Genomic DNA, 16738 nt, shown 5'->3' with positions numbered 1-16738 from the left:
TTTCAGTCTAGGTTAGAGGCTGGTTTTGTATTTTTTAAAAAAATTAACATATAATGTATTATTTGTTTCAGGAGTACAGGTCTGTGCTTCATCAGGCTTACAGAATTCACAACACTCACCATAGCACACACCGCATCCCTCCATGCCAATGTCCATCACCCAACTACCACATCCCCCCGCCCCCAGCAACCCTCAGTTTGTCCCCTGAGATTAAGAGTCTCTTATGGTTTGTCTCCCTCCCTGGTTTCTAAGAGATATAGCTGATGTTTGGATTGCTTTGGGAGTAATGTCCTTTCCTGCACTCACGAAGAATGGTAACCGATGTCTTCCTCTACAGGCGTGAAGGAGTTCTTTGAGCACATCGAAAGGGAAAGGGCCAAAGATGTGGATCACATGGTCAGGTGGTATCTTGCCATTGGGCCTCTACTGACCAAAGTCGAGGGTCTGGTCATCCACACCAACACGGGCAAGGCTCCCAAGCTGGGCTCCTATTACGAATACTGGGAACGTAAAATTTATGAGGTCTTGACGAAGCTCATCCTGAAGTAAGTTAATCTTGTTGCCTGTTTTAAAGACGGGGGGCATAGATTAAAATAATTTACATATATGAATAGTTGGAGACAAAGTCATAAAATGCAGAGAAGAAATCATCTGGACAGTAAGTCCACTTTCTGGTTGAAGGGCGCTCCCAGGACGGAAGGGTGACTTTCCCATTTGGCTCTCATTCTTATTAGGCCCCTCGACATTCTGAAAAGGAAATGCTTTCCCTCCCCTTATTCAGCTATCCTAAAGACCTACATCCTGTCACTCAATATTACCCAAATCCTAGGTGATAACCTCCCCTGTATTGAGAGAGGCTGAACTGAAGGACATATGACCCGATTATTCTCCCTGATGGTCTATAGCAAATCCTTGGCTGGGATGGCCATCACATATGTGTTGAATGTCTATTACGTGGGCCAACCTCACAACAGGCAAGGCTCTCCTGTCCCTTCTAGAGCTCTCAGCCCACAGCTCAGCACCTCAGCTAGACCAGCTCAAAGCTCACTGCCTGAGCTTCATCACATTGACTAAGGATCATTCTAGGAATTCCTAGTTTGGTTTCCTAGAATGACCCTAAGTCAGTGTGATGGGAACATCACACTGGGACTCTTACCTCCATATTGTCAAGGGTGGTATTCATTTCATCATGCAACCCCTTCTTTGTGAAGAACCCCAGAAGAAATTTTTCTAGCATCCCTTCTGATCCTAGTCTCCTGAAAAAGTTTTCTTTCTGTCATTTTTTTTTTAAGGAGTTTTCTTTTTTCTCTGTCATTTTTCTGTTGTTTTGTTATTAAATGGTGTGGGTACTGTGAATTGTTGACTTCATAGCTTTCCCTTTTCTCCTTGGCTGCTGGGAAACTCAGAGCCCAATTTGTAGCCTAAATGCAGCAAGTTTATAGGTACTTATGTTTGTATTGTCTCATTCTTGGCTCTAGGTATATATATATATATATATTTAAAATCTATCACATATGGGAGCTTACTGTGCACAGGCTCATGTTACACTCTCTACAATCTCCTCCTCATTTTTCACAGACTGTTGGGAGGATAGGTGACTTGCCTAAGGCCACACACACACATCTAGTGAGAAGAAGGGCTAGAATGTGAATCTGGGTCAGTGATAACTTCATTAAACATCTGTGATTAGTTTCCTTTCTTTCATATTTTATCCCACTCTGATTTTAGGGTCTCTTACTGCAGCTATTTTTGTGAGCTGATAAAATCTACTTTGGAACAAGACATTGATAAATAAAATAAGCACCTTTGGTTGTCTTGCTTCCTGGACCTAGTTTTTTTTTTAAATTTTTTATAAACATATAATATATTTTTATCCCCAGGGGTGGACCCAGTTTGATAAATTTCACTAAGTTGATCGTTTATAAAAAACTGTGTTCTACACATTTTATTTTTTAAATTGTTTCTAACTTAGATTCCTGTAGCAGCCCCTTATATAGGACACTTCCTGTGATGTTTCCCTTTCTAATATGCTATGTGAGCCATCCATCCAACTATCCATCCATCCATCCATCCATCCATCTTCCCCATCCACCCTTCCATCCACCCATCCATCCATCCATCCACTCATTCATTCACAGGTTTCTTAGAGCCTGCATGTGCCAGGCACTGGACCCTATCCTTCTGGAGCTTCTCCATCTTCATAGGAGAGATACAAAACACAAGGAACCAGACATAACCAACATGATTTCTATGAAAGAAATAAGGCAGAATAGTGTTCCTGGGAGAAAACAGAGCAGCTGTGTTAACTGGGTGGTCAAAAAGACCTCCAGAGGCCACCTTTGAGCTGCATCCAGAAGACCCGGAGCAAGCTACAAGCGTGAGGGACTTTCTGGGGGAAGACAAAGCCTGTATGAAGACCATTTTTCCGAGCCAGGTGGAAGAGTTTCTGGAAGTCAGCACTGTTAAAGTGTCTTCCAACTGAAATCCACTTCCCAAAAGTAGAAATGAGCTATTTAGAAATGTAGGTCCAAACAAGGGTATATAACGAAACTCAGTGTACACTGTCTGCTATGACATGAGCTGTTCCTCACAGCAGGTTTTCACGTGTGGCTTTTGTGATGCTAGCGGTTTCCCTCGAGTGTTGGATGTACGTCACTCCAGGGAGCCCTGGGTCTCTTTTATTAACCCCTCCCAGGAATCTGCAGTCTTTTAATTCTCTAATCCTTGGGAATGTTCCTTTGTTTCAAACGGATACCATCCTGACGGCTCCCGAGATCATCTTGCATCCCAACGCGAGTGAGATCGACAAAATGTGCGTCCACTGTGTCCGAAATTGTGTGGAGATCACCAAGGTAAGGGCGGACGTGTCTGTGTCGATTCACAGGGGGCCCGTCGCCCCTGACAGCTGGCCCACAGGCTTTGGGAAGCAAGTTGCTAAGGAGGTGGCGAACCCAGGCTCCGCTCTGCTCCTCATCCAGACTGTTCTCCTTCCTGGCTCTTCCTCTACACCTCTCGAGGCCAGAGTGGCCCACACTGGCTTGATCCCAGCTCCCTTTTCTCCTCTCCATGCAATCATAACCAGTCCCATGGCTTTTAATCCTACTCCTCTGGAGATGACCACCCACGTCTGTCCCCAGCCCAGACCTCTCTGCTGCTCACCCTGCTATTCGAGTCACATGCCCCCTGGGGGAGTCTGCTCTGACCTGAGCCTTGGCATGTCCAAGGTGGAATTCTTGACTTCCTATCCTGCAACTTGTTCCTGCCCCAGGTTGTCTTATTGCAGGAAACTGGCATGAGCACCAACCTAATCGCATGAGCCAGAAACCTAGGAGCCAGCGTTGGTCCTTCTGTTTCCTCCCATCCGTCCACATCCCGGCCCTGGGAAGCCTGGTTGACTCCTGTGCGTCATTCCACACCTGGATGACTGCAGAAGCTTCCACAATATCTTCTCAGCCATGAGAGAGGAGGACCAGAGTTAGCTTTTTAAAGCATGAGTCATTTCACATCAGATCTCTTCTACAAAAACCCTGGATGACTTCACGCTGCATTAGAACATAATCTGAACTCCTTACCATGGTCTTCAGCTATCACCTGCCTGCCTGCTCTTTCTTTCCTTCTTTTTTCTTTTTTTTTTTTCAGATTTATTTATTTTAAGATTTTATTTATTTGAGAGAGAGAGAGAGAGAGCGCGCACAAGTGGTGGGAAGGGCAGAGGGAGAAGCAGTCTCCCTGCTGAGCAGGGGATCTGATGTGGGACTCTATCCCAGGACCCTGGATTCATGACCTGAGCCGAAGGAAGGTGCTTATCAACTGAGCCAACCAGGTGCCCCAGGAAGAGGGAATCTTGACTGTGTTGCAAAGGGGTGGCAAATTCATAGATCATTCTGGGACCCTGGGGGGGTCCATTTTCCTGACTTTATGTTTCTCCATCTATGGAAACTGATGTTTAGGAAGTGGATGGCTATTGTTAATTTAAAAGTTATTTTTTTCCATAATAATTTACTTTAGGTCTTAGTGGCTTAAAACAGTAACTGAATTTCTTTGCTCATGGTTCTGTGGGCTGGGTTCTGCTGAGAGGTTCTTCTGGTCCTGGCTGTGCTCGGTCACAGGTCTGATGATCACCTGGCTGTTGGCTGGGGCACCATGGTTCTCCTGCGTGTGGCTTGCCATCGTCTGCTAAGCTAGCTCAAGTGCATTCATCTGCTGCTTGTGCAGTTTCAAGAGCATGAGGAGGGCAGCGGCTGGGCCACAGCTGGCACAAGACCATGTCTGCCCCTTTCCGTTGGTCAAGTTAAGTCACACGCTAGGGCATGTGGGAAAATAGACCCTCTCATGATAGAGCTTTGCCAATGAACTCATCCCTTGATGGGAGGAACCAAGGATTGTGGTCATTTTTGTAATCTAGCATGATTTATTAATAATAAAGTGATTTCAGGAGTAGAATTCCGTGATTCATCACTTACCTGCAACACCCAGTGCTCATCACAACCGATGCCTTCCTTGAGGCCCCTCCCCCACCTAGCCCATCCCCCACCTGCCTCCTTCCATCAACCCTGTTTGTTTTCTGTCCTGAAGAGGTCTCTCATGGTTTGTTTCTCTCCTTTCTCCCCCACTTCCCATATATTCATCTGTTGCTCAGCATTATACATGTTGGCTCCATCTATGTCATGGCAAATGGCAAGATTTTATTCTTTTTGATGATTGAGTCATATTCCATTGTATGTATAGACCACATCTTCTTTATCCACTTGTCAGTGGTGGATGTTTTGGCTCTCCCCACAGTTTGGCTAATGTTGATAATGTTGCTATAAACACTGAGATGCAGGTACCCCTTTGAATCTGTATTTTGTATCCTATAAGTAAATACCTAGGAGGCAATTGCTGGATGGCAGAGTAATTCTATTTTGAACTTTCTGAGGGGCCTCCATACCGTTCTCTAGAGGGGTTGCACCAGCTTGCATTCCCACCAAGAGTGTAGGAGGGTTCCCCTTTCTCCGCATCCTCACCAACACCTATTGTTTCTTGTGTTGTTAATTTTAGCCACTCTGACAGGTGTGAGGTGGTATCTCATGGTTTTGACTGGCATTTCCCTGATGATGAGTGATGTTGAGCATCTTCTGTGTTTGTTGGCCATCTGGATGTTTTCTTTGTTCATGTCTTCTTCCTCTTTCTTAACTGGGTTATTTTTGGGGGGAGTTATTGAGTTTGATCAGTTCTTTATAGATTTTGCATACTAGCCTTTTATTAGATATGTCATTTGCAAATATTTTCTCCTGTTCCATCGGGAAACCAATATTGCACTGTATGTTAACTAAAATTTAAATAAAAAATGAAGTCAAACTCCTAGAGGCAGAGAGTAGAACAGTGCTTGCCAAGGGCTGGGGAATGGGAGAAATGGGGGGTAAGTACTAATAGGTAATTCAGTGATAAAAACTTCTAGAATGAGGTCATGATGAGGGTTATACAGCACTGTGAATGTACTTAGTGTAACTGAATTAGAAACCCTTTAAATGGCTAAAATGGTAAATTCTACATCATGTGTTTTTTTTTTTAACCATGGTAAAAATGTGAAAGGGAAAAAATAATAAAGTGATTTCCATTATTAGCAAGACTTATTCTTGCATATAGATATATACATAGGAAGCAAGATAAATACTGAAGTGCTGTCTTTTTCCCCCGATTCTTCTTTTGCCAGCATTTTGTTCGATGGATGCATGGCAGTTGCATAGAATGCCCCCCTCAGAAGGGGGAGGAAGAAGAACTTGTTATAATCAGCTTCTACAGTGATATTTCAGTGAACCCTCAGATCATTGAACAAGCTGTTATGATCCCCCAGAATGTCCACAGGATTCTGATGAGTCTTATGAAGTACCTCCAGAAATGGAAGAGGTACCGACCTCTGTGGAAATTGGACAAAGCCATTGTGATGGAAAAGTTCGCCGCCAAGAGACCTCCTTGTGTGGCGTATGATGAAAAGTTGCAGTTCTATTCCAAGATAGCCCAAGATGTCCTGCGTCACCCTTTAATCAAGGATGAGCACTGCATCAGGCTCCAGCTAGGGCCTCTGGCAAACACCGTGCAGGAAAATGCCAAGTCTTGGGTGACCTCACTTGGGAAGCTTCTCAATGAGTCTGCAAAGGAGGAGCTTTATAGTCTCCATGAAGAGATGGAGGTAGCGGATCACTGGTTTTAATGAAACTGCTTCTCATGAAAGTTGGGTCTTCCCTTCAGACTGTTTTTTTCTAGGTTCATTAAGTGTCCTTTGTCCTTTCTTTTCTAGACCCTGACCAAGAACCTGAAGAAGAGCCCCAATACCCTTGAAGATCTCAAGTTTGTCCTTGCAACCATTGCAGAAATTAGAAGTAAATCTCTGATCATGGAACTGAGATACAGGGATGTCCAGGAGCGATACCGCACCATGGCGATGTATAATGTCTTTGTGAGTGAATGATTTTCTTATCATTGAATTCTAAGACCCTTTTCAGAAATGTTTCTCAAATATGACATTTAAAAAAAAATTTTTATTTATCTATTTGACAGACAGAGATCACAAGTAGGCAGAGAGACAGGCAGAGAGAGGGTGGGAGGCAGGCTCTCCCCTGAGCAAAAGCCTGATGTGGGGCTTGATCCCAAGACCCTGAGATCATGACCTGAGCTGAAGGCAGAGGCTTTAACCCACTGAGCCACCCAGGTGCCCCTCAAATATGACTTTAAGTAAGAACATTTAAATGCAAAGCAACCCCACAGTTATTTAGAATAATGGAAACAGATTATTTCTTGATCTTGCGTGGCTCAAGTAGTATTTTTTCATAGATTGATTTGTAACTGCACACCATGTTGATTCTCCCCCTTGTTTTGTTTGTTTTTTTCCCCTCTTTTTTCTTATTATTTTTGGTGTTAACTTCCTTTAATAAGTAAAAGGCTTTTGCAAAAATGATAAGTGAGAGAGGGAGAGTGAGGGAGGAGGAGGATGTGATAAAAGAAATGGGTAGAGAATAATAATTCAGTTATCTTTATCAGGGGTCATTTAGGGTGGTTTCAAGGATCTTTAGAAGTCTGTGGAGGAGTTTGAGGGGGTCTGACCTCTCCATGAAACTGCATGCAAAATTTTTCAAGCTGTATGTCACATACACTCAAAAAGAATCAGCTGGAAAAGCAGACTAGAAAGAAGAAGCAGATAACCATTATAAGTCTTCATTTGCCTAAGATTTGTATTTCAGAGTTTATGTTGCTTGACTGCTTTGAACACCTTCACTGAGCGATAGCCTAAAAAGCTAGAGGTCCTCTCATCAGAAAAATGTACAGTGTTGCAAAATTTGTATTTTTCTATTTAAAAGAAAAGTTCTCAATGTTGTCTTTGCTTCCATCTACTAAGTAAAACTTTTTAAACAATTTTTTTTAAAGATTTTATTTATTTCTTTGGCAGAGACAGATCACAAGTAGGCAGAGAGGCAGGCAGAGAGAGGAGGAAGCAGGCTCCCTGCCAAGCAGAGAGCCTGATGTGGGGCTCGATTCCAGGCCCCTGAGGTCAAGACCTGAGCTGAAGGCAGAGGCTTTAACCCACTGAGCCACCCAGGCGCCCCAGTAAAACTTTTTAAAATTCTGTGTCTTAGAGCTCATTAGGGTCTGCTTGTATTGTCTGTGTGTCTCTTGGTTTCCTTCAAGTCATTTTGATCCTTATCTACCTGTTATTTCTTATTGAGTTCTGGACATTGTACGTAACAAATTTGTAGAGAGAATTGGAGGCTCCAGATGTTGTGTTTCATTAGAGAAGATGTGTTTTTGCTTCTGACAGACAGCACAGCTGGATGTACCAGCAAGCTAAGATAACCTTATTTTAATTGGACATTGTGTTGATTCAAAGCTGGATTTTAGTTTATGAAGGGCTTAGCTCTCTAGGTTATCTCTCTTTCTGTCTGTGTTATTTAGTTATTTTTTTTAATTTAGTTATTTTTAAATGTGATTTCATCCTGATTTTGTTTGCATTATAAATATATAATTTTTTTCTAATCGAAGCAGTTTTCTCATGAGCTCAAATAAGCCAGCCTGCTATTATTAGAAGCAGAAATCCTTGGGGGGAGTAGCTTTGACCAGAATTCCAGTTCCAATTTGCAGACCACTTATTATTTGTTCTGTTTTTTTTTTTTAATTAAAAAATTTTTTTTATTAGCCTTCTGATGCAGAGAAAGAACTGGTTAACAACATCGAAAACATGTGGTTGAATCTGTTTAACGACTCTGTGAATGTGGAACATGCTCTTGGGAGCATCAAGAGAACTTTCACAGAGGTACCTTTTAAATTTTCTGCTTTCTGAGTAAAGATATTCACAAATATCCCTTGGGATAAATTAATGCAATCCTGCCCTTCTCAGATTACTCGAGGTGAAATATCAAATTACAGACAGCAGATAGAGGATTTTGCAAAGCGTTTTTACCGTGAAGGCCCTGGTTCTGTTGGTGACGATCTTGATAAAGGTAAGAATGTTCCTGTTGGACTGGCTGAGGTACTCGACTGTGGTTTGCTTCAGAACTTCACGGGATGATGGAATGGAGCCCTGGTGTTTGACCTTGACTGTACACTAGGTTCACCTGAGGATCCCAAAAGCACATGGATGCCTGGGGCCCAGATCCAAAGAGTCCGATCCCGTTGTTTTGGAGGGTGGTCCCGATGGCAAGATTTTTAAAGCTCCCATGGGGATTCTCTTGTGTGGCCCAGGTGGATTGAGTGATAAATGCAAAGGAGACAGAGTTTTCTAACTGGAAAATTTCACATACGTAACCTGGCCCTCTGGTTTCCTTTGGAATGACGGAGAGCTACAGTTGTGGTAACTCCCAAAGTGTCTTCCAAGATGGCTTCTGTGGATGGAGTGATAGTTTATGTCCACTGCCTATGATTTCTTGTATTTCTAGGCACTCACTGATCTATGTGTTTACTTATTCACCAGGAGTAGAACTTTTAGCCTCTTTTGAAAGAGAGCTCACGAAACATGAAAGGAACCGCCAGGAGCTAGCTAATGCTGAGAAACTTTTTGATCTTCCAATTACAATGTACCCAGAGCTGCTCAAAGTGCAGAAGGAAATGAACGGGCTGAAGGCCATCTACGAGCTCTACGAAGGACTGAAGGTAAGTGTCCGGCCGCACGCCCCTCCCTGAAGGCAGTGTGAGGACTAACAGGGCCCACTGGATTGTGAGGCCACCATGATAAGGAGACGGGGGCCAATTTTGTAGAAGCTCTCACTTTGGCTCTTGGGAGGCAGTGATGGGGAGCGATTGCCAACGGATCCAGGGTTTGTTGCCCTTTGGGGAGAAAGTCGTGGAACTGGATGGTGGTGATGATTGCCCAACATGGTGACTATACTTGATATCGCTGAATAGGACACGTGAAAGTGCTTAAAATGGTAAATGTCATGTGTATTTTACCACAATAATAAAAAAGAACACTCCCTTTTGTGGCTAGAGCTTGGGTAAGGAGTGGGGTGAACCATTTTAGTTGAAAGTGGAAATTAAAAGTAATAGCTGTCGGGGCACCTGGGTGGCTCAGTCGGTTAAGCGTCTGCCTTTGGCTCTGGTTGTGATCCTGGCATCTTGGGATCGAGCCCCGAGTCAGGCACCCAACTCAGTGGGGAGGCTGCTTCTCCCTCTCCCTCAGCCCCCTCTCATGCTCTTTCTCTCTCTCAAATCAAAATCTTTTAAAACAAAATAGCAACTATCGTGACATTTGGATGTCCTCTTAAGGTTTGTTCCCCATGCAAATTCACGCCATTCATTCACTTGTTCCTCTACCACTTCCCTCTGCTCGGTAGAGCCCAGCTCTGTGCTGGTTGGAGGGGAGGGTCTGGAAGGGAGTTGCATCTGCCCATGCCATTTCTGCCCTCTTGCGTCCCCAGGAGAGAATGTTTAAGTTTGGTTCTCCCAAGAAATAGAACAAATAGGCACCAAATCATTGATTGATCAATCTATCATCTATCTATCTATCTACCTATCTATCTAATGTAAACTCTGTGTCCAATGTGGGCTCAAAGTCATGACCCCAAGATCAGGAGTCATATGCTCTACCCAGTGACTCAGCCAGGTGCCCCACCAAATAGATTTGTTGTAAGGAATCGGTTCACACAGGTACGGAGAGTAGAAGTCCCAATATGTGGAGTTGGCAAGCTGGAGACCCAGGCAGCTGACAGTGTAGCTCTGGCTCAGGTCTGGGCTCAAAGGCAGGAGAAGGCTGGTGTCCCAGCTTGAAGACAGACGGAGAATCCTTTCTTCCTCAGTCTTTTTCTCTCTGGTCCTTGAGTGGATTGGATGAGGCCCAGCCTCCCCGGGGAGGGAAATCTGCTTTACTCAGGCTGCTGATTGCAATGTTAATATCACCCAGAAATGCCCTGGGAAATGTTGTCTGGAATGATGTTTAACCAAATACCCATGCACCTTTGGCTCGGTCAAGTTCACCCATAAAGTTAACCATCGTGCTGTCCCGTGAACCAATCACCATCGTCCTCTGATGTGTAATAGGGTTACAGTCAACAGAGCACGGAGGTGCCCAGGGGAGGAAGGTGGTGGCTCAAGGTGGTGGCATTTGAGCAAGCCCTGAGCCAGGAGCAGGTTTTCCCTGGGGGCAGTCTTTGGATTTAGGGCCTGTCCTTCTTCAGCGTGACCGCTTCTTACTGAGTTCCATCTGCAAAGGCCTGATCTCCACATAAGGTCACGTTCTGAGGTTCCAGGGTGACATGAGTTCTGGGGGGGGGGGCACTATTCAGCCTGGTACTGCAGGTAGTGGGATTCTCCAACATCAGATATCACAAGAAGATGCCCCTAAAAGGAAAGGAGAACAAAGAGAGGTCTCAGAGGGGGAGGATAAACAGGTGAGTAGAATGTCTTGGAAGCCAAGTGAAAACAGCCTTTCCAGGTGGCAGGGCTGTCGGACTGCCCCACATGCTGTGTGTGGGGGAGGTGTGTGGAATGAACACAGAATTTCATTCGCAGAGGCCACGGTGACCTTGGGGAGAAACATTTCAACGGAATAGTAGCTACCGACCTGATTAGAGTCCAAGGTATTTGCTCCAAAACAAAGAAAGCATAGGTCCCTGCAAAGACTTTTACATCCGTGTTCACAGCAGATTTACTTGTGCTAACCCAAGACTAGAAACAACCCAGCGCCCCACCAGGTGCGTGGGTAAACTGTGCCAGTCCATCGCATGGAATTCGAGAAAGTCGTAGAAAGTATTGAACTATTGATGTCCTAGGGCAGCGATGTGGATGGTCTCAAAATCGTCTTGCTGAGACACCGAAGAGCACCTCCTGTAGGATTCCGTCTGCATACAGTTCTAGAACATGCCCATGAATTCATCATGGCGGAAAGCAGGGCAATGCGTGTGATGGTGGTGGGGGGAGTTACAGAGAGTCAGGGGGAGACTTTTGAGAGCCGTGAACGAGTTCATGATCTCGACTGTGGTGATGACCTCATGGGTGGGCACACATGCCCAAATGTGGCAAATTGTGCGTCTAAATGTGTCGAATTATATATGCCAGTTAATCATCCCCCCAAAAGATGAAAAAGAATGGGGAGAGAGGAATCAGAGGTGCCAAATCTAGACAAGTTTCCCAATGTGTTTTTTTGCGAAGGGAAGCAGAGAAGTGAGTGGCGGTTGGGTAGAAGGGACGTGGGGTCAGGATAATTTTTTTTATGATGGGAGAAATAAAAATGGGAATTGCCTAGTGATGGGAATGATCCAGGAGGGCGGAAACACAGTGATAGGAGATGGAAGGGAGACTTGCTTGCGTGATGTCTGTTGTCCTTGAGTCCAAGGGAAAGGGTGGGGTTGGCATGTGGCCTCGGGTTGGAGTCAGTAGGGTCATATGGGGAAGGCAGAGCATATGCCCAGATGTGCTTCCGGTGGGAGATGTTGAACGGTCTGTTCTGATTGCTTCAGAGACGTGCGTAGCAAGATGATCAGAGAGGAGAAGGGGCAGGAGGAGTGTGGCCGGTTGAGGATAATGAAGCAGGGGTGAGGTGGTGATATGGGAAAGAATGGGGCAGCAGTTGCGCCCCAAGGGAAGGCAGCATTAGGGCCTTGGATTTAGACTGAGGCCAGTAAATGAGGTCCTCAGCCATCATGGTTGGCTGTCTGGGGGTAGGTGTTGAGCACTGAACAAATGCAAGGAGTGGATTTAACCATAGATGAGGTGTTTCCAAATGTGTCAGTGAGAGAGGGGAGGGGAACGGAGGGTGGAGGGAAGAAAGGCCCATTAATGATGGACAGGCTGTATGTTTAGGTGTAGGAACTCCAAAAAGTACTTTTAGTTTCTTTCTGATTCATCTCTCATTAAATTTTTGCAAAGAAAAGTTAACGACTTGTGAATGTCATCTCAAAATAATCTAAAAATGTGTTTGAGCTTTTAATATCTTTTCAGAAGATGAAGAAAAAAATGAAAAATTGTAAATATATCTTAATGTCATTTACATCTAAGTCAAAAGATGACCATTTGTATATTTCATCAATTAACACAATTTTCTGTTAAATACATTTCGTGACTCCAAACAACCCCATTGAGCCTTGTGGTCACAGGTTGCAAATGCAGACTCTGCAAGATGGTAAGTTTTATATAAGGTAGTACTTTCTAGGCTAAATATCAGGAAATCCAGCACAAAATGCTGATTGGTCTGTACGCTAATCCGGCAGGATCATCCAAATTATAAGTATTTTGTAAACGTAGCTGCTTTTACTGGGAAAGAGAAGCACATTAGGACCGTGCCTGAATGAAATACAGGCTTTAGGAATGAAGATGTTCTGTGACTTAAGAGATGCCTGATACTGATTCTCCCTTTTCTCCTCTGCCAAGAAAGACGTATTTTTGGACTCCACACATCCTCAAGAGACCGCATTATTTTGGCCGGGCCTTGAAAAAGTTGGAATAATTTTGTTTGTATTTTGGAGCCAGTAATCCGTATTTCCTTTTGAGAAGCTGAGGTTCCCGTGGCTAGATGGGCGCTCTGGTTTGCAAACCCTAACCCAAGGATGGAGTACAGGCTCCCGCAGGTCAGAGGGGCCTTGTTGATGGGACTGTTTCTCACCCATTTCCAGGCTGCGAAAGCAGAATGGTCCCAGACCCTCTGGGTCAACCTGAATGTTCAGTTCCTCCAGGAAGGAATCGACGGTTTTCTCAAGTCCCTCAGAAAGCTGCCCCGGCAGGTCCGAAATTTAACGGTGGCCTACCACTTAGAGGCAAAGATGAAGGCGTTCAAAGACTCGATTCCTTTACTTCTTGACTTGAAGCACGAAGCCCTGAGAGACAGGTTGGTTTCGTCCTGTTAGCCCCTCAGACAGGGGGAGGCGCTTCAGTCTAAAATAGGTCCTTGCTGAGATCTGATGACAAAGCCCAAGGTCGCAACAGCCCCACTGGAATTTTAAGATGCAGGTCACATTTCTACAGACTTGTTTCCTTGAGAACTTTCTAGACAATTGCCAACCACAAGGATTCTCTTATTTTTTTAAAAGCACAAACCCACCAGATGTAAATGGGCATTTGTGGTTGCTTCATTCGAACGGTTTAAAAAAAAAAAACAAAAAACAAGCCAGTAGGGGATCTAGATCAATGCCATCGGGTATTTGCAGAAATCCATGACCCAGGTCCCGATTTAAAATGTTTCCATTAGCTGCTTTAAAAGAAAGAGGTAAAAATAATTTTAGTAACGTATTTTAACTAACCCAATCTATACAAAACATTATCATTTCAACATGCAATCGCTACAGAACATTTCTTTTTTTTTTTTTTAAAGATTTATTTATTTATTTATTTGGCAGAGAGAGAGAGAGAGAGAGAGAGATCACAAGTAGGCAGAGAGGCAGGCAGAGAGAGAGAGAGGAGGAAGCAGGCTCCCTGCTGAGCAGAGAGCCCGATGTGGGACTCGATCCCAGGACCCTGAGATCATGACCTGAGCCGAAGGCAGAGGCTTAACCCACTGAGCCACCCAGGCGCCCCGCTACAGAACATTTCTCATGTGATATTTTATGCTCTTCTTTAAAAAAAAAAAAAAAAAAGATGAAAAAAAATGTATGTTGCCTTTGGCCCGTATTTTTCACATATAGCATCTTTAATGTGGACTCGCCCCCCAGCGACAGGTGACTTGTGACAGGTGTCACTGGTAATTCAATGAAGCAGCCGGTTCTGCGGGTGGGATATAGGAGGGCCACCCCTCATTTGTCTGTCTAGGGACGCGTCCGTACGGGGACAGGAATGAGCAGGATTCACTCTCTCCCTGCCACACTCTTCTCGTCATTGTCTCTCCCAGTGGACGGACAGAGTCGTGGAATGCCGGCCGAGGACAACGACATTCTGTTCAACAACAAAGCATTTTCTAGCTACGGTTCCGCTTTTCGAGCCCATAAGCCCCAAAGTGTTTCCCAAACTTAGCTCACTTCTCACCATTTTTGTCCTGTTTTTGCCAAAAATCATTTATACTATCATTAACTAGATTTTTTTTCTAACAGCTTTTTTTTTTTAACTTGAATGTGTTCTAAGAAGGAACTCACACCACAGCCATAAATGGGAAATGGAAAGATTTTGCCTTAAAGAGAAAGCAATTATAAAAATAAAAACATGAGAGGGTCGCCTGGGTGGCTCAGTGGGTTAAAGCCTCTGCCTTCGGCTCAGGTCATGATCTCAGGGTCCTGGGATCGAGCCCCGCATCGGGCTCTCTGCTCAGCAGGGAGCCTGCTTCCCCCTCTCTCCGCCTGCCTCTCTGCCTACTTGTGATCTCTGTCTGCCAAATAGATAAATTAAAAAATCTTTTAAAAAATTAGAAAAATTTAGCTCTAAACGGTTGCCTGTTGCTTAGCGGGAGGCCTACCCTGGGTCTAGGGTGGACGGGGAGGTGTCACAGGCCGGCAGCAGGGAGCGGACACTCTCTCTCCTTGACGTAATCGAAGGAGTGGAGGGAAACTGGAAGGGGTCCCCTTCTCTCTGGTGAGCTGGTGTTATCCATGCTGTGCACCTGTGTCCCCCTCACCCCCCACTTGGGCTGTGACACCCCTACTTCCTCTCAGCTCCTGGCCAAGGCCTGGGAACGGGAGGAGGAATAGTAGAGTCTCCTTTCTGGCCAATTCTGGTTTATGTTTTGTTTTTTTTTTTTTTTTTTTTTGGTGAATTTTTAAAAAAGGATCTTATTCGTTTTAGACAGAGTGTGGGAGTGGGGGGAGGAGCAGAGAGAGAGAATCCCAAGTGAGAATCTCAAGCAGACTCCGTGTGGGCTCAGAGCCTGACAAGGGGCTCAGTCCCACGACCCTGAGATCACGACCGGAGCTGAAATCAAGAATCAGATGCTCAACCACCGAGCCACCCAGGAACCCTCCTTTGGGGTAGATTTTTACCAAAAAATTCAGTGATCTGGTGCTTACAGCTTATATGCTGGTTACCTGCATTCTAGAAGCTGGTCTAGCACCACACTTAGCTGCTTTATTACCTGCATTCCATGTAAATGGAACTATTGAAAAAGGTCAAATGTGAACCTTGAAAGAAGGCCGGATCGGGCTCAGGGCAGAGCGGCTGTGCGCCCAGAGGCCTGCCCTCGCGCTCCCGACCACGGCAGACCCTGTCGTACTGGCTCTGTACTCTGGTTTGCTCTCGGCTGTAGGTGATTATTCAATGTGTGGATCTACTGTGTCGTGTCCCAGTCATGCCCCCAAGTCAGTGCAGTCCCCGTGGGCAGGAGCATGGCCTTTGCTCCCCTGGGCCACAGGCTACGTGACGGACGTAGGTTCCCAAAAGTCAAAAGCTGCCTGTTTCCTTCGATGGTCGTGAAGACGAGACCTCTAAGCGGGTATCTTGCTGGAGGCAGTTTCCTGGGTTCTGGAAGCTGGATGGATTTTTGGAAAACTCTGGAAATGTGATTCCAAGGGTGCCCTCATTTATAGTGGGATTTGTCCTGGGGTGTAAGCGGGAATAATTAAACTCGTCACTCCATCCAGAAAGCATAAAGGTTTTTAACGTGGCTGCACTTTCAGGCATTGGAAAGAGCTTATGGAAAAAACAGGCGTGTTTTTTGAGATGACGGAGACGTTCACCTTGGAAAACATGTTTGCTATGGAACTCCACAAACACACGGACGTGCTCAACGAGATCGTAACGGCCGCTGTCAAGGAGATCGCCATTGAGAAAGTAAGACCGTTTTTAGTTACAAAACAGTTGAGAATAGAGAACTATTTTTATTTCATTTACTTTCAGTGTAATTAACATGGAGTCTTCTATTACTTCCAGAGAATTATTATTATTATTATTTTTAAAAGATTTCACGTATTTATTTGAGAGAGCGAGCGTGAGCGGTGGGAAGGGGCAGATGGAGAGGGAGAGGCAGGCTCCTTGCGGAGCCCAACATGGGGCTCGATCCCAGGATCCTGGGATTATGACTTGAGTCAAAGGCAGATGCCTAACCCACTGAGCCACTCAAGCTCCCCCTGGAGACTTACTTTTTTTAATGCAAAGGGAAAACATTCATTATAGTACTCGTTGTATTTGAGTAATAAGGAATTGTTAGCTTTACAAATATGATTTCTGCCTTGGTTATATATTTTATTGTTCTAAATTGTAGTTTTCTTCCAATGCACTTATTAAATGTATCCATGGATGCTCATGGGAGAAAACTGAGAAAATAAATCACTTAAAATTCTACCGCCCAGGGGCACCTGGGTGGCTTAGTGGATTAAATCCTCTGCCTTTGACTCAGGTCGTGATCCCAGGGTTCTGGGAT

The 16738-nt window shown here is 44.8% G+C and overlaps 1 protein-coding gene across 3 annotated transcripts in view; it reads left to right on the top strand.

The window, feature by feature from the left end:
• Window positions 1-16738, top strand: part of DNAH10 (dynein axonemal heavy chain 10) — a 135693-nt gene that overhangs the window by 38232 nt on the left and 80723 nt on the right. For all 3 annotated transcript variants that reach the window (XM_004753085.3, XM_045073673.1, XM_013056431.2), the window contains 9 exons: window positions 338-545; window positions 2696-2852; window positions 5696-6172; window positions 6281-6439; window positions 8171-8287; window positions 8372-8474; window positions 8945-9123; window positions 13077-13288; window positions 15996-16149. In XM_004753085.3, coding sequence (XP_004753142.1) covers window positions 338-545; window positions 2696-2852; window positions 5696-6172; window positions 6281-6439; window positions 8171-8287; window positions 8372-8474; window positions 8945-9123; window positions 13077-13288; window positions 15996-16149 — 1766 coding nt within the window. The remainder of the gene's footprint in view (window positions 1-337; window positions 546-2695; window positions 2853-5695; window positions 6173-6280; window positions 6440-8170; window positions 8288-8371; window positions 8475-8944; window positions 9124-13076; window positions 13289-15995; window positions 16150-16738) is intronic.

The sequence above is a fragment of the Mustela putorius genome, unplaced genomic scaffold, assembly GCF_011764305.1.
Source record: "Mustela putorius furo isolate JIRA1106 unplaced genomic scaffold, ASM1176430v1.1 tig00537248_pilon_pilon_pilon, whole genome shotgun sequence".
NCBI lineage: Eukaryota > Metazoa > Chordata > Mammalia > Carnivora > Mustelidae > Mustela > Mustela putorius.
The sequence above is the reverse complement of the archived record's forward strand: the minus strand, read 5'-3'. Positions and strand labels throughout refer to the sequence as shown.